The sequence below is a fragment of the Cervus elaphus genome, chromosome 9 (genome assembly GCF_910594005.1).
Source record: "Cervus elaphus chromosome 9, mCerEla1.1, whole genome shotgun sequence".
NCBI classification, from domain to species: domain Eukaryota; kingdom Metazoa; phylum Chordata; class Mammalia; order Artiodactyla; family Cervidae; genus Cervus; species Cervus elaphus.
The window spans coordinates 66,988,545-67,012,417 of NC_057823.1; the positions used below are offsets into that span (position 1 = coordinate 66,988,545).

Below are 23,873 nucleotides of genomic sequence, written 5' to 3' on the forward strand. Positions count from 1 at the left end.
TCATGATCTGACCTCAAATCCGTGGGAACCTGCCCTCGCATATGCATATGGAATCTCTCCAGGGCGGGGTCTCCTGACTGTGTCTGAGGCTCCTGGAGCGTTCAGGTGCCTCCTCAGGGGTCTGGAGAACTACTACGTGCCTTGAGCTCGTGTCTCTGTCTTGTGTCTGAGGCCGGGGGAGCTACAGCCAGTGCCACAGACCAGAGCACTCCCCAGTCTAGTAGCTGGAATTCCAGGATTTCACGCACTGGCTGTGGCTTGGCATTGTATCAGGACGCTGCCAGGAAGATAGAAGTTGCTGTGGTTCCTCACTGAGCACACTTCCCTATGGACTGGAGAGGAGGAGCAGCGCTCTGGCCCAACAGAATCCAGATGAGCCCCGGATTTACGCCTGGGAAGGAAGGACGAGCACCCCCACCACGACTGGTCCCCAGGCTGCTGATGGCTTTTGTCTGACCCATGAAGCCAGGCACCAGCAGTAGTGACCGAATGCCAGTCTGACTGCAGTGTGTACTGACAAAACTAAATCTGTGCCTTACTCACTGAGAGCTGTTAGGTGTCCTGGGCCTGGCACGTCAGCATCCCTTCAGAAATGGTTTTCCAGACAGTTCCCCTTGTGTCAGGAGAGCAGGTACTTTTATACCACCAACGGCCTGCAGGGGGCAGAGGTGAGTCTAGGAGACACTAGCCAGGGCTTCTGCAGGCCTCCCTGGCCGAGGAACCTCACTTCTGTCGCCTGCTGGGAACACTGAAGGAGGCTGGGGGACTGGGAGGGCGGAGTGCTCCTTGTGCCGCTGTGACTCCTACATGTCACAAGGTCATGATGCCAGAACAACTCAGAACAGAAGTATCCACTCAGGTCAAAGGAGACCAGTTTATTTCTCATGCTTTCTCCTTTCACATTTTCTGGTGGGATGGTTGAGACTTCAGCCTTTGCTGGAGCCTATTTGGTAACCAGTCTTAGGGCCAGCCCAACCACCTGCCCAAGAAACAGGGTGAGACGTGAGGCCCTTCATCCCTCTGCGGCCTGACATTACCTCCAGTCTACAGACCTGAAAGGGAGGAAGACCTCCACTCTTCCTTTTTCTACACACTCCTCACTCCAGAACCTCGCTAAGTTCACTGAAAATGGGCTGCTTTCCAGTTGTTTGTAGGACGGATTGTGGGTGTGGGCCAGCAGCTGTGAGCACGCACAGCACTGATGCTCCAGAAGCTGTATACCACCAGCTAAGGGTGCCCGGTCCCAGGGTGAGGTTGGGGCTCACCCGGGCCCCAGGAGGATGCTGCCTGGTAAGTTCCTGGTTGGCCTCCTGGGCAGGTCCTCTGGGTCTGGCCCATCAGAAGAGGTCCTCTTTGATAGTCCTGCCTGGAGACGAGGCCTCAGACATGGAAGTATTTCATAAAACTACAGCAGGTGGTTTTCTGGAGAGAGGAGAACTGAAAGTTCAGGAAATACTGGACTTTGGGAACTGATAATGGTGGCCTTTCAAGTCAGAGTGATTTTCACCTTGATCTTGGGAGCCACAGGCTTCTTGGCAATGTTGGGGACTGCCCTGGGAACCCAGGGTGGGGGTGGCTTCCACCTGGGTAGCTCTGTGGTTTCACTGTAGACAGGTCTCATCAGAAAAGGCATCGCTGCTAAAATTAGCCTGTGAAAAGGGTGCTGAAACAACTGGTTCATCATTTGGGTGGAAATGAGGATTTTCTCCACTGTTCAGGTGTGTACTTGATACTTTCTTACTGGAGGAAGAGGGTGCTAGCCCTTTTGGTCCTTTATACAGAGGATACTAGGGTACCTCAGTTGGGTGTCCTCCAACGTCAGCACTCTGACCCTTCCCTCTGTAGTTACAAGGGCCCCAGCTGAGCAGGGCCACAGGCTTTGGCCTTTGAGTCTGTGAGTGGCTGAAGGTGTTGGGGTAACCTCTGCGCCTCTTTATATTTCAGTTATGATCCCGGGAGAAGCTACTGTGACTTATTTTCCTTTTCAGAGGAGGGTGATGTCCAATTGCAGTGGGCTGAGTTGAATGGGGTGTTTGTGTGTGTGTGTAATGGGAACTTAATCCCAGAACTGTTGCCAGGGTGTCCTAACCCTGTCCTAAATAGGGTATAAGAGGAGCTTTAGGGGACAGGAAGGGACAAAGCAGCATCTGGTTCCCTCTCCCCCTGGCACCAGGAGCAGCGATGGCTGCAGGCACAGCTCCCTGCCACATTTGTCATTCTGCGTCCTGCCAGGGCCACCAAGGGGTCATCTGGGATGCCTGTCCACTTCCATTGGAGAGGACCAGTGGACTCCCCAGGAGCCCTCTCCAGTAGCTTCTTCCCTCTGGCTGGCCTACATTCCAGGAAGATGTATTTTTTCCTTTCTTCTGTGAATGCTTGGACCCACTGTGGATAACAGCAGTTGGGGGAGCCCTAGTCTCTGTGGCTCTGCTTTTCCAGGAAGCTGATCTTCCCCTGCTCTCGTAGGGTTGTCATCAGTGTGTGGCTGAAGGAGCAAGCTGTTAGATGTGAGTAGGAGTCCTCAGGCATAGCAGAGGACTGTCTGCTGAGGGATGGCCGGTGTGGAACTGTGGCTGTTTCTTAGGCCATCATCTTCAGAGGATCGGGGATGCTCTCAAGAGAGTGGGGTGAAGCCCAGCAGGATCATGTGTCTCTTGTAGGCCTTGGCCTGCTTAAACACGGTGTCAGTCCCATGGCGATAGTCCAGCATCCCCAGGGCCCCATAGCACTGGTCGACCCTGGAGGGGAGAGGAGGGTGCTGAAGGCTGGTGTGCTCACGTCCATCTCACCTGTCCCCATCGTGCCCACCACCTGCTTCTGAGTCACCCGAGTGGGTGTGCACAGATTGCTGGGCCCTTCCAGAGTGAAAATCAGTGCTTTTCCTTTGAAAAGCTCTCTCTCTGATTTGATGCACACAAGTCAAAACCTGCAGCAGAGCCTGCTTGTTGAGGTAGGTTCTGGAATCCATCAGATTCCCCTGGAACACTTAGTAAATGCAGTTGCCAGGCCCTGTTCCCCCAGAGGCTTTGATTCTGGGTATCTGAAGTGGAACCCCAGAGCCTGCATTTGAAAAAAGCATCTCAGATGATTTCTGATGCAGGAGGGTCCTAGACCACACTGCTGAGACTGGAGGCTTTCAGAAAGCGCACAGCTCCCCTTGAATTGCCTGCAGGAATTATATGCATACATGCATTTTTTCTGGTAGTGCCCATAGCTTACACTATATACTCAAAGGGTTCAGGTGTAAATGGAGCTTAAACAGTGGCAAGGAAGATTCAGTGTCAGAACCAAGATGGCAAGGTGATCTGGGTCCCAGGAAGGTGGTTATTATGCTGACCCCAGATGCCTCTCCCTCCACTGTACCCACATCTACACTGAGACACCAGTGTCTGCTGTCAGGAGCTCCAGGATAAAGGTGAGTGTTAACTGCCCAGAGACCCAAAGTGGGGAGGGGTGCCTTACTTTTGGTGCTGGTAGTCATGGAATTCAGGTGAAGGCAAGAAGGGTAGGTGGTAGCCACAGTGGGAGATCATGGTGAAGGTGAGGGCCAAGGAAATGCACGTGGTGATGGAGGACAAGGGGGAGCCCATTACTTTTGGACCCAGTATTGCCAGCAGCATGTTGATCTGCAAGAAGAGAGCTATCTGAAGGGGGGCCTGAGGGGAGGAAGGGAACCAAGGTGGATGTCCCCTTCCCCCAGAGTGGTACCAGGAAGACTTCCTGACTCAGATTTGGGGAAGATGAATGAATTTCTGGACCTTAATTTCCAGGAGTCCTTCAGCTTTCCTGGTGGCTCAGACCATAAAAAATCCACCTGCAAGGCAGGAGACCTAGAGTTGATCCCTGGGTTGGGAAGATCTCCTGGAGAAGGGAATTCGATGGACAAAGGACCCTGACAGGCTACAGTCCATGGGATCACAAAGAGCTGGACACAGCTGAGCGAATTTCAAGCAACTTTCACTTTGAGCTTGAAACCTAGGACAAAGTATTAACTGAACCTCAACTTCCTCATTATCAGAATGGTTATTTTTAAATGCTTGTTGGGAGAACTAAATGAGATAATTCACCTCAGGCATCTGGTTTTTCCTTGGATATGCCAGCATAAATGGTAGCTGTGGAAGGGGCAGAAGAAAGAAACTCCCAGTGTGGTCCCATTTTGTGCAGGAGACCTTAGCTTAAGGAAGGGGGTTGGGGCCCTCTGCCCTCTCCTCTGGGGAAGCCGAGCTCTACTCACCACATGCTCAATAGGGTGGACAGACAGACAGGTTGCAGTGATGGGCACTGTCCACTCGTGGTGTTTCTTATGGATTTTCTTGTAGAGTTTTGGGTGGTGAAGGAGTCTAGAAAGATAGTTACCAGTTCATAATTTGCCAGCCTCCCTCTCCTCGTCCCTGATCAGAACTTGAGAAAGCAAAGGTAAAAACTGGGTTTACATACAAGGAACAAAGTTGAAAACACACTGGATTGGCACCCAGACAGACCTGCCTTTGAGTTTTTGTGGTGCATAATTTGGGGAGGGTGACGCAGCCTGTCTCTGCCTCAGTTGTATGAGCTGCAAAGTGGATGATGGCCAGAAAGGATTCCATAGGGGAATGAATGGGAAACTGCCCTGCCACAGGCATAAATGGAGTTCCAGACACTTCTTTGGGAGTGTCGTCTTAAACACTCCCAAGTGGGTTGTCTTGGGTTGTCAGCTATGGAGTACAGAGTGGTCCTCCTGTAACCTAGATAACAAGAAGCTTTCCAGGCCAAGCGGTGGTGTCCCATCCCTACAACTCCAAGGAGGCCCTGTTTCCTGGGTGACGGGTGTACCTGGAGAGTGAGGAGCTGGCTGTGCTCAGGAGGAGTGCGCTTCCCGGTGTGAGTAGTAGAATAGCACTTCTTCAATCAGCGTGATGGAGAAGGCAATGGCACCCCACTCCATTACTCTTGCCTGGAAAATCCCACGGACGGAGAAGCCTAGTAGGCTGCCGTCCATGGGGTCGCAAAGAGGTCAGACACGACTGAGCGACTTCACTCTCACTTATCACTTTCACGCATTGGAGAAGGAAATGGCAACCCACTCCAGTGTTCTTGCCTGGAGAATCCCAGGGACGGGGGAGCCTGGTGGGCTGCTGTCTATGGGGTCACACAGAGCCAGACACGACTGAAGTGACTTAGCTTAATCAGCGTGAAGACGACCAGCGTGAAGAACCAGTGGAAGGTGGGGCACTCTCGATGGCAGGGGTCTCCCCACAACTTGAGGATGGGGTAGAGTGAGACCAGCATGGGAAGAGAGATCACTAATTGATTGAAGAGCATCATGAGGGTAGACTGGCGTAGTTTCATGGGGTCCACCTGTGGAGGGAAAGAAGGAACTAAGGCAGTGGACAAGAGTTTAAGTAGGTCTTTGTCTTCTGGAAACCAGGCTCCCCTGTGGACTGTTCTCAGGAGGCTCTCGCTCTGGGCTGGGTGCTAGGAGTAATGTCTGGCTGGGGCTGGCAGCCCTCGAGTGCGGACCAGCTCAGGGGGAAGCCACCTGGTAATGCCCTGCTTTTGGAAAGTTCCCTCCCCCAGCCTGAGTGTCTGTCTGAACTTGCCTGCTGCTTCCTCCTTCCCACCACTGTCCTCCCTGTTTCTCTGCCCAGGCCCAACCCCATGTATTCACACAGGCACCTTGGGGAGTGTGGAGAAGGCTGTCAGCCTGAATCCTCCTGCAGCCTTTTGGCTCTGGTTATCCAGGGAGGCTTGGCCAGGGTCAGGTGCAGAGATCAAGGTGATGTGCCTCCTCATGTGGTCTAGCCTCGCTTCACCAGGCCCAAGTGAAGAAGGATTTGAGTCAGAGAGCTGCAATCTGGCCTCTTGACCAACTTATGTAAGTGGGTCTTCCTGGTGTTCAGGGTGGTAGTCACCCTCAGTGACAGGATGTCACCCTCAGTGACCTCAGCTCAGGATGGGGCCTGCCTGAGTGTTCTCCCAGGTCACTGTGGAGAGCCGGCCCCACATGCTCACACCCCACTGGGCCTCAATGCTGCAGCCAACCTTTCCTTGGGACCAGTCACCCCCTTTCCCTTCATGCAATCTAGTCTCACTGCATCAGGCCCCAGTGAAGAAGGACGTGAGCCAGGGAGCTGCTGTCTGGCCTCTTGACCAACTTGTTCCAGGGAATAGCCCCATGACCACATGTCACTTGCTGGTCCTAATGAACTGGTTTGGGGGTGTCAGAAAGGATTTCTTCCTGAGAAATTTCTGCAAGCCAGAGGTGAATGGCCCCAAGGCAAGGCCAGATTCAGAGTGGTCCTTATACTTCAGGCCTGGCTCTCTTTCTGGCTTCTCCAAGCACTGTGTGTATTGAGGGACCAGAATTCAGTCTCGAAACCTTCAGTTTCATCCCATGGCAAAGCCAAGTCTGGCCAGCCTCATTTCAGACTACCTATAGAGGAAGTAAAACACCTCTTCTGGCAACCTTGACCAAAAGGGGAGTGTGATGTATGATCATTCATTCATTCAAATGATATTTATTGAGTACTTTCTATGTTCCTGGCAGTGTTTTGTGTGCTGGGAAGAAAACAGCGAACAAAACAAATTCCTGCCCACACTGAACTTATATGCTTACCATTTTAAATAGAATGATCAGGGTAAGCTTCCTCGATGGTGAGATTTGAACAAATGATGAAGAGGAAACATTTATGGAGGGGGAGTGTGTTCGGGTAAAGGGGAGAGCTGGTAGAAGGCTCCAAGGCGCACACTCCTGGCGTCGTTGGCTGGAGAGGCGTGAGCAGTGGGGTGAGGAGTGTGGAAGGTGAGGTCAAGAGGTGGGGAGGAGCCAGTGCGTAAGGGCCCCTGAAGCCGCACTGAGGACTTGGACTTTTCCTCCAAGAGAAGATGATGTCATCCCAAGGTTGTGAGCAGAGAAGTGAGAGCAGGTACAGGGTTACTCTGGCTGCTGCGCTGGGAATAGACAGTAGAACACCAAGAACAGAAATGGGGAGGCTAATTAGAATTGCAAAAATACACACAGGAGAGGCCGGTGGCTCAGACCAGGGAGGTGGTAACGGAGGTGGTGAGAAATGGCTGGATTCTGGAGGTTTCCTGATGGACTGGATGTGGAGTGTAAGGGAAAGCGCATTCTCAAGGGTGACTCCAAGGCTTTGGGTCTGAGAAGCTGCCCACTGAGATGGGGGAGGCTGTGGGGAGCAAAGACTTTGGAGGGAGTAGAAGTTCAGAAATGGTCTGTAGATCATGTTGGATTGGAGATGTCTATGAGGCAGGTGGATATTTGATCCTGGATCAGGAGACAGCCTGGATTTGAGAGCTACATGTGTGTGAGCTGTCAGAGTTTAGGTGCTATTTAAAATCACGACACTGAAGAGTTGAGGGCAGAGAAGCAGACCAAGGCTGAGCCCTGGGTGTCAACATTAAGAGGTTGGGGAGATTAGGCTGAGGTGGAACCAGAAGGTAGACTGTGAAGGGGTGAGCTATGAGGCTGGAGGAAAGAGCAGGGCCTTGGGGGCCAGTATAAGAAGCTGCAGCAGGGTGGCAATGAACATGTGAAAACAGTCCTGTTAGGTCTAGTGAGACAAGCCTGTGACAGGGACACCAGCGACCTGTACTTTCTGAGGAGCCATGGAGGTTAAGGCCTGATGGGAGGAAGTTTCTAGGTAGAGCAGGTGAGAGGATAGTTTTGTCTTTATTTGTATGAGGTACAGGCTAAAGGATTTAGAGTTTTGTGATGTCTTAGTTTCAAACAAAACAAAAAGTTATAGATGCATAGATATTTATATAGATATTTATATTTTTATATATAGCAAAAGCACACATTTTGAAATGTTTAAGATTGGTGAATCTAGGTGGTGGGTAAATGAGTGATCAGAGTACTACCTTTTCACCTTCTGTATATGTGTTTTCCATTCTTCATAGTGTGAAATGATGGGGAATACGAGTAGACAGAGAGGAACTGGAAACTGTAGAGACAACTCTGCAAAGGGGACCAAAAATATGAGTGGGAGTGCACATGGGAGAGGGAGGTAACAGTTTTGAGTTTGGTTTGGTTTTTAAGCTGGGATAAATTACAACAGGTTTGTGATAAAGCAGAGAGTAAGAGAGCACACGCTAGTAAAGTAATGCTCAAAATTCTCCAAGCCAGGCTTCAGCAATACGTGAACCAAGAACTTCCAGATGTTCAAGCTGGTTTTAGAAAAGGCAGAGGAACCAGAGATCAAATTGCCAACATCCACTGGATCATCGAAAAAGCAAGCGAGTTCGAGAAAAACATCCATTTCTGCTTTATGGACTATGCCAAAGCCTTTGACGGTGTGGATCACAAGAAACTGTGGAAAATTCTGAAAGAGATGGGAATACCAGACCACCTGACCTGCCTCTTGAGAAACCTGTATGCAGGTCAGGAAGCAACAGTTAGAACTGGACATGGAACAACAGACTGGTTCCAAATAGGAAAAGGAGTACATCAAGGCCGTATATTGTCACCCTGCTTATTTAATTTATATGCAGAGTACATCATGAGAAATGCTGGGCTGGAAGAAGCACAAGCTGGAATCAAGATTGCCAGGAGAAATATCAATAACCTCCGATATGCAGATGACACCACCCTTATGGCAGAAAGTGAAGAAGAACTAAAGAGCCTCTTGATGAAAGTGAAAGAGGAGAGTGAAAAAGTTGGCTTAAAGCTCAACATTCAGAAAACTAAGATCATGGCATATGGTCCCATCACTTTATGGCAAACAGATGGGGAAACAGTGGAAACAGTGAGAGACTTTGTTTTTTTGGGCTCTAAAATCACTGCAGATGGTGATTGCAGCCATGAAATTAAAAGACGCTTACTCCTTGGAAAGAGTTATGACCAACCTAGATAGCATATTAAAAAGCAGAGATAGCAACAAAGGTCCATCTAGTCCAGGCTATGGTTTTTCCAGTAGTCATGTATGGATCTGAGAGTTGGACTATAAAGAAAGCTGAGTGCCGAAGAATTGATGCTTTTGAACTGTGGTGTTGGACAAGACTCTTGAGAGTCCCTTGGACTGCAAGGAGATCCAACCAGTCCATCCTAAAGGAGATTAGTCCTGGGTGTTCATTGGAAGGTCTGATGTTGAAGCTGAAACTCCAATACTTTGGCCACCTGATGCGAAGAGCTAACTCACTTGAAAAGACCCTGATGCTGGGAAAGATTGAGGGCAGGAGAAGAAGGGGACGACAGAGGATGAGATGGTTGGATGGCATCACCAACTCAATGGACATGAGTTTTGGCGGACTCCAGGAGTTGGTGATGGACAGGGAGGCATGGTGTGCTGCAGCTCATGGGGTCACAAAGAGTCGGACACGACTGAGCGACTGAACTGAACTGGACTGAAGAGAGCAGAAGAGGAAAAACTAAAAGAATGCAAGAAAGAGAAGGAGTGGTTGCTGGCGTAAACAGGAGGCGGTGGCTGCAGTGTCCCGGTGGCGGAGGAACAGCCTGAGGAGGCACAAGGAGAGACCACGTGCTCCCCCAGGTGGGCAGGGAGAGCATGTATCCAGTTGCTCCCGCAGGCTGCTGTGGTGCGAGGCTGTGAAGGGTCTCTTCTACGTGAACGCAAGGCCATAATCTAGGAGGACGTACGTGTTGAGGATTTGAAGAGGGAGGAGAAGCATGAACTAGCTATCCTGTCCAGAAGAGAGGGAAGGTAAGCAGAGGATGGACTGATGTTATAAAATCTGGCAGCTCTGTTCAGTTGGTTGAATGAAATAATTGGGAAGGAGTCCCTGCTTAAAAAACCACCACCATGCACACAGTCAGAATTCACGATGGGGGGGTTGTCCATTGTTTCAGCAGCTGCGTCCTTCCCAAACAAGGCCCACTGACATCTGTGTTTTCAGCATCTGCCATTGCTGCCCCTGCTCCCGTGGGTAAGGGGAGACCTGTCTGACTTCTCTGGGGCTTGGTCAGTGCTGGGCTGAGACAGTCATTTCTGCTCCTAAAATGCTGACCCAGGTGTCAAGGGCCAGAACAGGCAGGTGGAGAGCCAAGTCTAGGGGTCAGGAGACCAGACATGAGTCTTGACTGGCTGGCTCTGAGATTTGAGACATATTACGTACTCTGTCTAAGCTTCTAATCTGGGAGAGCCTTTTACAGAAGCTCTGGGCTCCCTCTGGCCGTGCTCTGTCCTGGGCTGGCTAGCAGAGTTAGGAGGTAGCTTTAGCCCCTGCTGTCTGTGCTCCAACCTGGAGAAGCTGCAGCAACACTTACACAGTCATTGTTGCTGACCTGAATTCGGTAGCGGGAGATGAAGTTAGGCTTTCCAGTCACGTCTGCCACCAGGAGAAGTCCACTGAAGGTCCAGTAGACCAGAAGAGGCACTTGGGTGACCCTTAAAGTTAGGAAGCAGAAGGGAAACATCAGGGCGACTTCAGGAGCTGGCAGGGTGGTGACTAAGTTTGCACTGTGGGCAGGCCCAGGGCCGGGGCCCTGCTTTTAGTCTTCGGGTGACAAGCCTGCTCTGGGAACTAGCATGGGTCACTTGAGGAGTGTCTCTATTTCTCTTCTTAGCTGTAGTACGGGGGCAATAGACTTCTAGGTGATTTGAGACAGAACAACAAAACACTGTAAGATGTGTGATGCATTCCACATAGAAGTGACTTTCAGTTGACTTTTGGATGTCTGCCCACTGAGCCCGAAGAATAGCTGAGGAAGGGAGGAGCAGGGGGCGACCAGTTTGGCTCATGGCGGGCACCAGGGTCACCCAGTCCTCATGGCCTATGATGCCCTGAGCAGAGGGGGCTCAGGTGTCCAGGGGCGTTTCCCAAAGTGGAAAACCCACCTCTGAGGGGCTCCTTGGTTAAACAGTCTTCACACCCTGCCCTCTTAGAGAGTCAGGGGCCAGACCAGTGTGGTAACAGCTCTGAGATTTCCTGTTTGACTTTGTTAAACTCAGCCTTTCCCAGGCTTTTCTGTATCCAGTACTGTTTTCCCAGATAGCTCAGAATAGGATGGCCATACGTCCCTGTCTGCCAGGACAGTTTCAATTTACATCTATCATTCCAGCATCGTTCTTAATAACCCCTCCTTTACTCTCACACATGACCCATTTGGATGATACCTTGTATGGTCTCCTCCCAACCTCATTAACCTCCTACAGAAATGCTGTTGTTCTGCAGGATGTTTTAGAAAATGCTGATCAACACAAATTTAGATAGAGCTCTTGGCTCCTCATCCCACTTTTCCATGAAGTCACCCCAAATATCTCTGATCTCCTCTGGTGAACAAATAAGCACTTTGTCCACCCCAAGTGGCAGTTATCCAGGTGACATCACAGTGTTACCTAACTCTTGTGCTGTTAGGTGTATTTTTCCTGGACTTGCTGCCTCCTGTACTTTCAATATCCCAAGGAGCAAGGGTGTTTTACTCCGTTCCCTGTCTCTTCCTTCCATCCTCCTTGCATAGCCTTCTTGCTCCATCAAGCACCCTGCCTGTACCAGTTGATGCCTGGGAAGTATTTGGCTAACACAGTGGGGAAATGTGACTGGCATAAAGGTCCTCAGGGCCGTTTGGGCCTTAGGCCTAATGGGCCATCCATCGAGGTGCCTGCCTACCTGTTCATCCAAGGGCTCCTTGAGGAATACAGAGTGAAAATCGCAAGAGGTATCTTGAGCATTTTTTTTAGCTCTAACTTGTCAAATTGCAAATGTTTTTTCTGTCTTGTATTTGCTTATCACTACCTATCACAGATGATAGGTACTTTCCCCATCATTGTAACAGAAACATAAAATGTTTTCCCACCACTCTCCCCATGTACATTTGCAGTTTGCATTGTTTTTTTTTTTCAGTGAGTCCTTAAGATTCCATTAACCTGTCATGTTTAGTATTCAGCCCATTTTCAGAGTTTTCTTTCTGAAGAAAACAGTCATCAGAAACACAAAATATTTTATGTATCTCTACATTTGCTTCATGAAACTGACACATTTTTATCTCCCCTTCTTGGCTGTGACATAGTTTTGGCTGAGGTTTGTTTTGTAGTTATTTTCTTTCAGACAGACTGTGACATAATTTGAATGGGGTAGCTAGAGTATGTTAATACTTTATCTTAAATTTCTTTATACCCTACTTATGAGTTTGGCACAAAGTCACTTAATAAGTACTATTTGATTGAATGCATATATAATTGAGGACAGTCACTATTGTAGATAATGCTGTTATAGATATCTATCTTAAAATAGCTTTTTCTTCTACTCTGTTTCCTTAGGACTCTTTAGAGCCAGTGGCACTATCAGTAGATATTTGCTGATTGAACACATATTGTCAGGCCCCAAGAGCTAGGCTGCATCAGGTCCAAGGACATAGCCTCACATGAGACACAGCAGCCCTCTGTATTTGTGAACCTGACATCTAGACGCTGGAATACTGTTCTCACATGCTTTCGTTTATACATAAACTTTTATTATTTTTCTATTTTGGTGCATGTGGGAGATGTCTCAAGTTCTTTTTTTAAAATTTATTTTTAATTGAAGGATAATTGCTTTACAGTATTGTGTTGTTTTCTGCCAAACATCAACATGAATCAGTCAAAGGTTTACCTATGTTCCTTCCTTCTTGAACCTCCCTCCCACCTCCCTCCCCATTCCACACTTCTTGGTAGTTGCAGGGCTCTGGTTTGGGTTCCCTGAGTAATACAGCAAATTCCCATTGGTATCTATTTTACAAATGGTAACATATGTTTACATGTTACTCACTCCATACCTCCTACCCTCTCCTTCCTGGCCACTTCCATGTGCCAAGTCTGTTCTCTGTGTCTTCGTGTACTCTACTACCCTGCAAATAAATTATTTCATCAGTACCATCTTTCTGGATTCCATGTATATGCCTTAGTATACAATATTTATTTTTCTCTTTCTGACTTACTTCACTCTGTATAATAGGCTCTAGGATCATCCACTTCACTAGAACTGACTCAAATGTCTTCCTTTTTATGACTGAGTAATATTCCATTGTATTTATGTATCACACTTTCCTTATCCATTCATCTGTCAATGGATATCTAGATTGCTTCCACGTCATAGGCATTGTAAACAGTGCTGCAATGAACATTGGGGTACATGTGTCTTTTAAGTTTTGGTCTCCTCAGGGTATATGCCTAGTAGTGGGATTGCTGGGTATATGGGTGGTTTTATTCCTAATGTTTTAAGGAATCTTCATACTGTTTTCCATAGTGGCTGTATCAATTTACATTTCTACCAACAGTACAAGAGGGTTCCCTTTTCTCCACACCTTCCCCAGCATTTATTGTTTGTAGATTTTTTTTAAGGTCCATAATTTTTTATTTTTTTATATTTTCATTCATCTTCCCTCTTTACTGAATTTTGATCATCTTTTTTTTTTTTATTTGATGATGATGGTCATTCTGACCAGTGTGAGGTGATATCTCATTGTAGTTTTGATTTGCATTTCCCTAATAATAAGCAATGTTGAGCATCTTTTCCTGTGTTTATTAGCCATCTGCATGTTTCTTTTTTGGAGAAATGTCTGTTTAGGTCCTTTCCCCACTTTTTGATTGGGTTGTTTGTCTTTCTGGTATTGACTTGTATGAGCTGCCTGTATATTTTGGAAATTAATCTTTTGTCAGTTGTTTCATTTGCTGTTATTTTCTCCCATTCTGAGGGTTGTCTTTTCACCTTGTTTATAGTTTCCTTTGCTATGCAAAAGCTTTTAAATTTAATTAGGTCCCACTTGTTTATTTTTGTTTTTATTTCCATTAGTCTAGGAGGTGGGTCATAGAGGATTTCGCTGTGATTTATGTCATAGAGTGTTTTGCCTATGTTTTCCTCTAAGAGTTTTATAGTTTCTGGACTTACATTTAGGTCTTTAATCCATTTTTAGTTTATCTTTGTGTATGGTGTCATTCTTTTACACATAGCTGTCCAGTTTTTCTAGCAGCATTTATTGAAGAGACTATCTTTGCCCCATTGTATATTCTTGCCTCCTTTGTCAAAAATAAGGTGCCTGTAGGTGCATGGGTTTATTTCTGGGTATATTTATTTCATGGGTATATTTATTTATATCCTGTTCCATTGGTCTATATTTCTGTTTTTGTGCCAGTACCATACTATGTTGATGATTGTAGTTTCATAGTATAATCTGAAGTCAGGAAGGTTGATTCCACCAGCTCCATTCTTTTTCAAAATTGCTTTGGCTATTCAGGGTCTTTTATGTTTCCATATGAATTGTGAAAATTTTTTATTCTATTTCTGTGAAAAATGACATTGGTAATTTGATAGGGATCACATAGAATCTGTAAATTACATTTGGTAGTATAGTCATTTTCACAATATTGATTCTTCCTACCCAGGAACATGAAATATCTCTCCATATGTTTATATTGTCTTTGATTTCTTTCATCAGTATCTTATAGTTTTCTGAATACAGCTCTTTTGTCTTCTTGTGTGGGGCTTCCCTGGTGGCTCAGAAGGTAAAGAATCTGCCTGCAAAGCAGGAGATGTGGATTCAATCCCTGGGGTAGGAAGATCCCCTGGAGAAGGAAATGGCAACCCACTCCAGGAATGCCTGGAGAATTCCACGGACAGAGGAGCCTGGCAGGCTACAGTCCATGGGATCACAAAGAGTCGGACACGACTGAACGACTTAGGTAGGTTGATTCCTAGGTATTTTTTTATTCTTTTTGTTGCAGTGTGAATGGGATTGATTCCTTAATTTCTCTTTCTGATTTTTCATTGTTATAGTCATGCAAGAGATTTCTGTGTATTGATTTTTATATCCTTCAACTTGGCTAAATTCACTGATTAGCTCTAAGTAATTTTCTGATAGTATCTTTAGGGTTTTCTGTGTATAGTATCATGTCATCTGCAAACAATGAGAGTTTTATTTCTTTTCCAATCTGGATTCCTTTTAGTTCTTTTTTATTCCTTTTCTTTCTTTTTCTTCTCTGTTTGACATAGCTAGGGGGATGTCTCAAGTTCTTTTTTCTCAAGTTCCTTAAACATCCATTCAAGATTGCCCACAGATTTAGTATTCTTTGGGGTTACCACTGTCTTTCGGTTCTCATTCCTTAGAGTAATAAGCTGAGAATCTCAGAGTAGAGAACAAAACAAACAGAATTAAGCTATAACCCATACCCAAACCCTAAGGACTGGTGTCTGGGAATCTTACCTAGAATGTAGAGCAGCCACTCTTTCCCTTCAAATGTAGACAGCAGCCTCTCCCACTGGGCTTGCCAAAAGTAGCCGGAAACACCCCAAAATCTCTGAAGATGCCTTGAAAGAAAACTCATTCATGTTTCTGAGTGAAGACTGGTGGGTGGACGGCTCCTAAACCCAAGCTCTGCCAGCGGACCTCCACCGCAAGGCCCCCAGATCCTGAATTAGAGCCGTCCGAGCAGACTCACCCTGTGACACAGTTCCAGTGGGCCATCAGCAAGAGAAGGCCGGAGCCCAGGATGAAAGCCGTCCTCCTCATGGAGCCCCAGATGTGTCCCTCCTAGGGGAGGACAAGAAAATGTCAGGCCCCAACCAGACTCCTGCCTTCCCAGGCGGCTCACTGCTGAAGCCTGGCAGGAGTGATAGGCCATCAGGTTCTGTCATGCCAGCATGGCACATCTGCTGACCTTCCCCAGCTTCCACAGGAGGCTCTTCCTTGTCAAGAGCTCTCAGGCTTGTGCGGAGGTGAGCATGAAAGTTAGAGCTTAAGGGTGGAGGGAAGGAAGAACGCACAGCTGCCCCAGAGAATCTAGCAGCCAGTTTTGTCACCTAGATAATGACAGATGAGCCTTCCAAGAGCCATGGGATTTCATGACCAGTCCTCTTGTTGAACAGAGATGCAGATTTTCTATACATGGCAATCACTTGGGAGCTTTTAAAAAATCCCACTATGCAGGCTTCTTCCCAGCTCAGTTACATAAGAGTCTCTGGGGTGGAGCATGGGCTGCCCTGTTTTTAAAGCTCCCCATTGAAATCCAGTGAGCAGCAAGGCTGGGACAGCCATCACAGAGGGATTTGCAGGATCTTTGATGAGGCCATGGGGACTTCACTGTGTTCCCCAGCCAGGCCTGCTTTCCAGTGCCCATCACTCTTTTGTCCTTGAAGAAAAGAGTAAACAAACACGTTTTCTGACTTGTAATAAGTCCTCTGCCTCCCATAGACATAAGCCTGGGCTGCCAGCTTATGTCTGAGGCTGATGAGAGGCTCCCTGAACAAAGAATAGGCACTGGCCATCACTGGGTGGTCCTGACATGTTCTCCAGAAGCCTAAAACATCAAAGGTAGCAACCCTGATGGTAAAACAAGAAGGTCCAGTCTTATAGAAGGAAATCCCTGGTGTGTCACCAATTTCCATACTACCTTGCACAGGGATGACAAATGTCCATTACAGTTTATGTTTATAAGCCTGGATGGAGTCTGCTCATATTCCTTCAAGGGAGAGAACGAGAAGTGGTGGTCCCTACGGGTGTGCAGTTAGTGAACCCGACCACACACACCCTTGTACAGGAAGCTGATCTAATAGGATGCCATGTCTTAACCCAGACTTTGGAGATTTGGAGGAGTGGGGTTTTGTTTTTTTTTTTATTTAAATACTTGCTGCATTGTGGAATGCAGAATCTTTCAGTTGTGGCATGTGAACTCTTAGTTGTGGCATGTGACCTCTTAGTTGAAACATGTAGGATCTAGTTCTCAGACCAGGGAAGGAACCTGGGCCCCTGTATTGGAAGTGTGGAGTCTTGGCCAACTGGACCACCAGGGAAGTCCCCTAGTGGACTGTTTTGATGGACTCATTCGGAGCAACCTGAATCTGCACTGACTCTTTTTCTCTGATTACCCCTTTCCACTTCCAGTCAGAAGAAGTTTGTAAGTTATTTTCTAGGGCCAGTGAAATGTTTTCGAACACCTACTACTCTTCAGGGTCCTGAGTTACGAAAAATGACCTCCTCTTCTCCTTTCTTTCTCACTCTCTCTCTCTCTTTCTCTGTCTCTGCCATTGTGGGTTGGATCACCAGGACCACAGAAATTTGTTCTTTTTTTTTTCTTACCCCACCCCAAAACTTGTTCTTTTACATAGGTTGTTTAAAGGTCACCCCCAAACTTGCCAGTCAGTTCATCTTGGGCTTTTGCAATTACTCCATTTTTAGGATTCAAAGGACCCTTTTCATGAGCTTTTCCAGATGGCCTAGGAATCTTCCCTTTGAGTTTTATCAAAGCAAGTGTAGTCAAATTTAAAACCTCGTTTTCTTGTATAAGACTAGATGTGTTTTCATGGATCATGGTGTTTTCTGTCTCCTGCAGCCAAAAGTGCCAGGAACACGTACAGGACAAAGGTCTCTGTGAAGGGCAGGTGCATACAGATCAGACATTATTGGGATCTGCTGCAGCTTGTTCCCCACCCCAATTCACAGCCCCAGACTAGAGTGGACCTCTCTTGTCCCCAGAGCAGATGTAGTGGTGGTTCCAAAGGCCTGAGCCTGGGGCATTCTAAGGGCCAGGAGACCTTGCTGGGACAGTTGTGGGGCTCTTCAGTGCCCTACATGCAGGCACTGGGGCTTGAGTGATAATGAGGCAGCTTGGAGTCAAGTGATTCTGCTCCGCTACTGAGGGGAGCACTTCACTAACATGTCAGCTACCCCAGCACCCTGTGAGGCTGTCAGTTACACTGCAAGCACAGACATGGGAGGGAGCACTGGCTGCCTGCTCACCACTTTGATGGGTTAAAGTGAAGTGAAGCTGCTTTGTTGTGTCTGAGTCTTTGCAACCCATGGACTGTAGCCTCCTGGGCTCCTGTCCATGGATTTCTCCAGGCAAGAATACTGGAGTAGGTAGCCATTCCCATCTCCAAGGGATCTACCTGACCCAGGGATTGAACCTGGGTCTCTTGCATTGCAGGCAGATTCTTTACCATCTGAACATTCAGGGAAGTTGAGTTTGGTGGGTAGGGTACTCATATTTACCTGGTTTGGATTCTCATTGTGTAGCATATGTCCAGCTTCTCCTTTCATCTGGAATAAGAAAGTGCAGGTGAGCCTAGGTGTCATTTTCACATGCATCTAGCTAAATAGGTAATAGAGAATGTCAAAGTGAATGGCCAGCAGTGATTTTTTTTATGCTGGCTACTCATTAGAATCACACAAGAGTTACAAAAACTAAAAAAAAAAAAAAAAAAAAAAACCCACAAACCACCAAAAACTCCCCTGGAATGAGACAAACTGATTCTAAAATTTACATGGAGATCCTTAAGTGCAAAGTCAGTTGGGCCTTAGGAAGCATCACTACGAACAAAGCTAGTAAACTATTTCGAATCCTAAAAGATGCTGCTATTAAAGTGCTGCGCTCAATATGCCAGCAAGGTTGGAAAATCAGCAGTGGCCACAGGACTGGAAAAGATCAGTTTTCATTCCAATCCCAAAGAAAGGCAATGCCAAGGAATGCCCAAACTACCTCACAATTGCGCTCATCTCACATGCTAGCAAAGTAATGCTCAAAATACTCCAAGCTAGGCTTCAACAGTACATGAACCGAGAACTTCCAGATATTCAACCTGGATTTAGAAAAGGCAAAGTTGAATAAGAGATCAAATCGCCAAACATCCATTGGATCATAGGACAAGCAAGAGATTATAGAAAAGTACCTACTTCTGCTTCATTGACTATGCCAAAGCCTTTGACTATGTGGATCACAACAACTGTGGAAAATTCTTAAAGAGATGGGAATACCAGACCACCTTACCTGTTTCCTGAGAAATCTGTATGCAGGTCTAGAAGCAACAGTTAGAACTAGACATAGAACAACAGACAGGTTCCAAATTGGGAAAGGAGGACTTCAAGGCTGTATATTGTCACCCTGCTTATTTAACTTCTATGCAGAGTACATCATGAGGAAAGCTGGGCTGGATGAAGCACAGGCTGGAATCAAGATTGCCAGGAGAAATATCAATAACCTCAGATATGCAGATGACACCACCCTTATGGCAGAAAGTGAAGAAGAACTAAAGAGCCTCTTGATGAAAGTGAAAGAGGAGAGTGAAAAAGTTGGCTTAAAGCTCAACATTCAAAAAACGAAGATCATGGCATCTGGTCCCATCACTTCATGGCAAATAGATGGGGAAACAATAGAAACAGTGACAGACTGTTTTTTGGGGCTCCAAAAAAACATCTGCACCATCTGGGCCCTGCAGATGGTGACTGCACCCTTGAGATTAAAAGATGCTTGCTCCACTGAAGAAAAGCTATGACAAGCCTGGACAGCATATTAAAAAGTGGAGACATTACTTTGCCAACAAGGGTTTGTGTAGTCAAAGCTATGGTTTTTCCAGTAGTCATGTATGGATGTGAGAGTTGGACCATAAAAAAAACTAAGTGCAGAAAAATTGATGCTTTTGAGCTGTGGTGTTGTAGAAGACTCTTAAGAGTCCCTTGGACTGCAAGGAGATCAAACCAGTCAATCCTAAAGGAAATCAACCCTGAATATTCATTGGAAAGACTGATGCTGAAGAAGAAGCTCCAATACTTTGGCCACCTGATGCAAAGAACTGGCTCATTAGAAAAGACCCTGATTGAAAGATTGAAGGGAAGGATTGAAGGCAGGAGGAGACAGGGATGACAGAGGATGAGATGGTTGGATGGCATAATCGACTTGATGGACATGAGTTTGAGCAAGCTCCAGGATTTGGTGATGGACAGGGAGGCCTGGTGTGCTGCAGTCCGTGGGGTCACAAAGAGTCAGACACAACGGAGTGACTGAACTGAACTGAAGGTACTATAATCATTACATTTTTATTGTGCTTCCTGTCTTTTTCTCTACCTTTTAAAGTCTCCCATTTAAGAACTACCAGTTGTCTTTAGTTCAACTTTTCTTTTTTTCTTTTTTTTAATTTGGCTGTGCAGGCTCTTATTTTCTGCATGTAGGATCTGTAGTTGTGACACGCAGGCTCCATTCCCTGACGAAGGATGTAACCCAGGCTCCCCGCATCGTAAGCATGGAGTCTTAACCACTGGACCACCATGAAAGTCCCAATCTCATCTATTCTGTTGCCCCCATTTTCCATTTGAAGAAATGGAGGCATAGAAATTTTCATTACTCAGCTTCAGATTACAGTTATTTAGTGGCAGAACTTGAACTCAGTGCTTATTATACTGATTGTGCAGACAATGTATAGAATGTGCTGAAATCGGTGAATGCAGGGTGGCATTCAGGTGGTACAGGGACAAAAAGGAGTAAGATCAGCCTCTATTAACCGCAAATAATGGATTAGATATTGTGTGTGCATGCTTTCTTTTTTAATACCAAAAGTAAAATAGGGCATGGTTTTTCTATGATATTAATCATTATTTTGAGAAACATTTATTGTGTGCCAGATACAATGCTAGCCACAGAGGATACAAAGATGAATAAGACATGCTTCTTGGCCCTGTTTAATAACATGATACTATATAACTTTGATTTTCCACATGAGAAAATATGTAGGGGGAGGATAGGAAATGGCATTTATGATGGGACTACATTCAGAGAAAGAAACTATTTCCCCAAAAGTAAATATTCTGAATTGACTTTCCCTTAAAGGGATTTCGATAGGTATTATAAGATTATCCAAATTACATGCTTTTTAGTGTTGTTCTTTTGAAAGTAGATGATTCTGACTATGCCAGTTTTATATCGCAGAATCCTGAATCTAGGTGAATGACAGAGTGAAGCTATAGTGGATGTTCACAGCCTTGAAAATCTGAAGACAGGGCAGGGGAATGGGATGAAGGTTGGAGAAATAGACAGTTTTGTCTGCAGCCTGGTTCTTTCAGATTCTAGGTTCCTGGATATTCTACATGGCTGATGAAGTTTCCCATTTGATAGGTAAAAGATCAGTTCGGTTCAGTTCAGTTGCTCAGTCGTGTCCGACTCTTTGCGACCCCATGGACTGCAGCATGCCAGGCCTCCCTGTCCATCACCAACTCCTGGAGTTCACCCAAACTCATGTCCATTGAGTTGGTGATGCCATCCAACCATCTCATCCTCTGTTATCCCCTTCTCCTCCTGTCTTCAATCTTTCCCAGCATCAGGGTCTTTTCCAATGAGTCAGCTCTTCGAATGAGGTGGCCAAAGTATTGGAGTTTCAGCTTCAACATCAGTCCTTCCAATGAACACTCAGGACTGATCTCCCTTAGGATGGACTGGCTGGATTTCCTTGCAGTCCAGGGGACACTCAAGAGTGTTTTATGTGAATGTACAAGGTTTATTTGTAAATATCTTATGAAATTATTAGGGAAATGGAACACCTGATAAACCATCCGGTCTACCCCTTTCCTTTTTATGTAAAGAGATAGGCTTAGATAGCAAAACTGACTTGTTCCAAACTCCACACAGTGTCTGACAAAATCCAGGCTTTCTAACACTTTGCCTGGTGTCACAAGTGGTTTCAGAATAACATAAATTTTATTTCGTGAGGGAGAGGGCCACTGCCTCTTGAGGACTGAAACTGCCATCAGTTCAGCCTCTGCCCTCAGGCTGTTTGTAGTCTTGGGAAAAGCTGAGCAGTCTGCCTTCAGCTTAAAGCTTCTGATAAAGAGGGTTTCGAGAAGGTAGTATGACAAGGTCTCATGTAAGTGAAACTCTTATAGAGGGAAAAGATATTCATTCAAGAAGGTAAAATGCTTGAAGGAAAAGTTTAAACTCTGAGACAAAAATGACCCCCTTCGGACAGTTTTAGCAAGGCTCTCTTCACTGCTTTTGCTGTGGATATTTATACCCCTTCAGATTTACTGCCCCACTTTACCGCATGGCCGGCAGGCTGAAAGCACGCCTGTTTGTTTACTCTTGAGATCCACAGCACCAAACACAAGCCTAGCATACTCAGGAAGTATTTGTTGAATAAACAAAAAAAGGGGAAAAGATTTTTTTTTTTGCCCTCAGAATGTGTCTAACATTTGCTGTCAAACATTTCAGCACCTTTTCCTACACTATACACTTTCCTTTCTAAGGTCAGAAGCTAATGCTCAGAGCATTTGTTTCTGCCAAAGTGAATGGACTCTTTATATCCCAGCTAGAGAAATTTAGTTGGAATGTCTATGAAACTGAAGCAACTTACAAGTCTCTATCTTGTCTTGCTTGTCTTACACCTACCTCAAAGGATCCATATGAGCACTCTGAAAACCAGTGGCCCACTGTTCACACCCATCTACACACACTATTCCTCTCCCTTGGTAACCTCTGTGGGAATCCATCCTGGGGTACTGCCAGGACATCCACAAATCTAACATGGAATAGCTGTTGATAAATCCCAGTATGTTGCTTGAAAACAGCTTGGATGTGGTTGTCCAGCTCCTAGCCCACACACGTACCTTGCGCCTTTGCAATTTTGTTGTAATTGGCCCCGTCCCTTCCAGGTGGCCCTACCAGTTTACAGAGAGGCAATTCAACCACAGTTGCTTCCTGGCAGTCTTTGACAGTCGGATTTTCAAATTCTAACTTGGGGTTTTCTCCTTCACATGGTTTTGAAGCCAAACCCAATCCATTTGACAGAATTATCTGTCAGTTGCTAGAAGAAAGGGGTTACACAGAGGAGGGAGATGGTGAAAACACAGGCAGAGGATGTAGACATTAGCAAGACAGGAGAGGACTCTGTGTACTAAGAAAACATCCCAGGACATTTGTCAGAGGCTGATCTCACCTGCACTGTAAGTGGACAAGACAGAGGTGCAGAGGTGAGAAGGGGATGCTTGGCCTTTCTTTAAATGAACTTGGATGCATCCTAATCTTGGTGACAAGCTTCCCTGCCCAGCTCCCACTCACCTCTGCAGCGGGCTGCCTCCCAGTTCCTCCAGGTCCCAGCACAGCTCAAGCCAGCTCTCTCTTCCCTCAGCCCCCAGTGGGCAGCTGCTGTCTTCTCACCCCGCTAGTCCTCGGGTGGGCTGGGAGGCTGGCCAAGCCGACTGGCTGGCGCAGGCCAGGCACGTGAATTTAATGGGAAAAAGAGTTTGGGTCTATTTTGATGAGAGACAAAAACACCCTTCTTGCCAAAGGACATCTGAAAACCAAGAGGGAAATACTCAGTTCAGGCCACGGCTTGGAAAAGCACATTTGGCTGAGCTCTGAGCTTTTGTCTTTTTTTCTTTTTACAAACTTCTTAGATCTTCCTCAACTTAAGAAAATGTTGCTGTCCCATAGGAGACAGTTTCGATAAGAGTCGTGGGAGTCAGATAATGTCCACGGCAGAAGATGGGCTGTCCAAGTGGATAAAAAGCTTCCCTGGACCACCAGGTCTCATTGTCTCACTTTTGATTGCTTCTGTTGCTGCTGAGGGCAGCCAAGGGAGCAGAGATGTAGCAATTACTGCTGTTGAGTCTAGATGCAGAAAAGGAACCCCTCCCTGGAGAGGTGAAGTTTTTACACTTTGAAACAGGTGAAATTAGAATACAGCATGACCCGTGATGTGAAAAGGTGTGATTTTTTAAAAATAATTGAATTTTTATTTTTAAGTTTCTGAAAATTATTTTTTATTAGGCAACATGTATATCTGATATAAAAAACAAAAGGGTCAAAAGAGTGTACGGTGAAAAGCAAGTCTTTTTTCATCCTTCCCAGACCTTAACTTCTCCCAAGAGGCAACCCCTAGAACTAATGTTTTTGTATTTCCATCCAGGGCTTGTCTCTGTAAATACTAACATATATGTCTCCCCTTCTTAGGAATAGCTCGCCATATATACTTGTTATGCTCCTTGCTTTTTCACTTAGCATGCACATGCAGAGATTGTTCCATTTAGTACCTTTAAGAGCTACCATGTTCTTCTTAAGGTTGCATGCTGTCCCTTTGTCTAGATGAGTCATACCTTATCTGGCCAATTAAAAGACCACATCTTAGTCATCTTTCCCTAATTCCCTGTACAACACAAAGGTCAGTAAACATTCAATACTTCTTCA

At 46.2% G+C, this 23,873-nt stretch overlaps 2 protein-coding genes across 2 annotated transcripts in view; one reads left to right on the top strand and one right to left on the bottom strand.

The window, feature by feature from the left end:
* Positions 1-2,188: 2,188 nt before the first annotated feature.
* On the bottom strand, positions 2,189-22,833 carry FAXDC2 (fatty acid hydroxylase domain containing 2). Its single transcript, XM_043913380.1, has 10 exons — positions 22,746-22,833; positions 17,918-17,965; positions 15,369-15,460; positions 15,134-15,237; positions 10,223-10,344; positions 5,157-5,337; positions 4,851-4,878; positions 4,235-4,340; positions 3,463-3,626; positions 2,189-2,738 (listed from the first exon to the last, which is right to left on the bottom strand). Exons 2-10 carry the CDS (start codon positions 17,963-17,965, stop codon positions 2,615-2,617), a joined length of 969 nt encoding a protein of 322 aa, XP_043769315.1. The 5' UTR covers positions 22,746-22,833; the 3' UTR covers positions 2,189-2,614.
* Positions 9,322-23,873, top strand: part of CNOT8 (CCR4-NOT transcription complex subunit 8) — a 34,872-nt gene continuing 20,320 nt past the window's right edge. The window contains exon 1 of the mRNA XM_043913378.1: positions 9,322-9,659. The gene's annotated coding sequence lies outside the window, so the exon portion shown is untranslated. The remainder of the gene's footprint in view (positions 9,660-23,873) is intronic.

Bases quoted from the DNA above. Each gene is read 5' to 3' on its own strand.
- FAXDC2 (XM_043913380.1), bottom strand. From the start codon at position 17,965: ATGAAAGGAGAAGCTGGACATATGCTACACAATGAGAATCCAAACCAG. The intron at 15,238-15,368 runs GTGAGTCTGCTC...TTTTCTTTCAAG, and splicing joins CACTGGAACTGTGTCACAGG to GCATCTTCAGAGATTTTGGG. The intron at 4,341-4,850 runs GCACTCCTCCTG...CTATCTTTCTAG, and splicing joins TACTACTCACACCGGGAAGC to ACTCCTTCACCACCCAAAAC.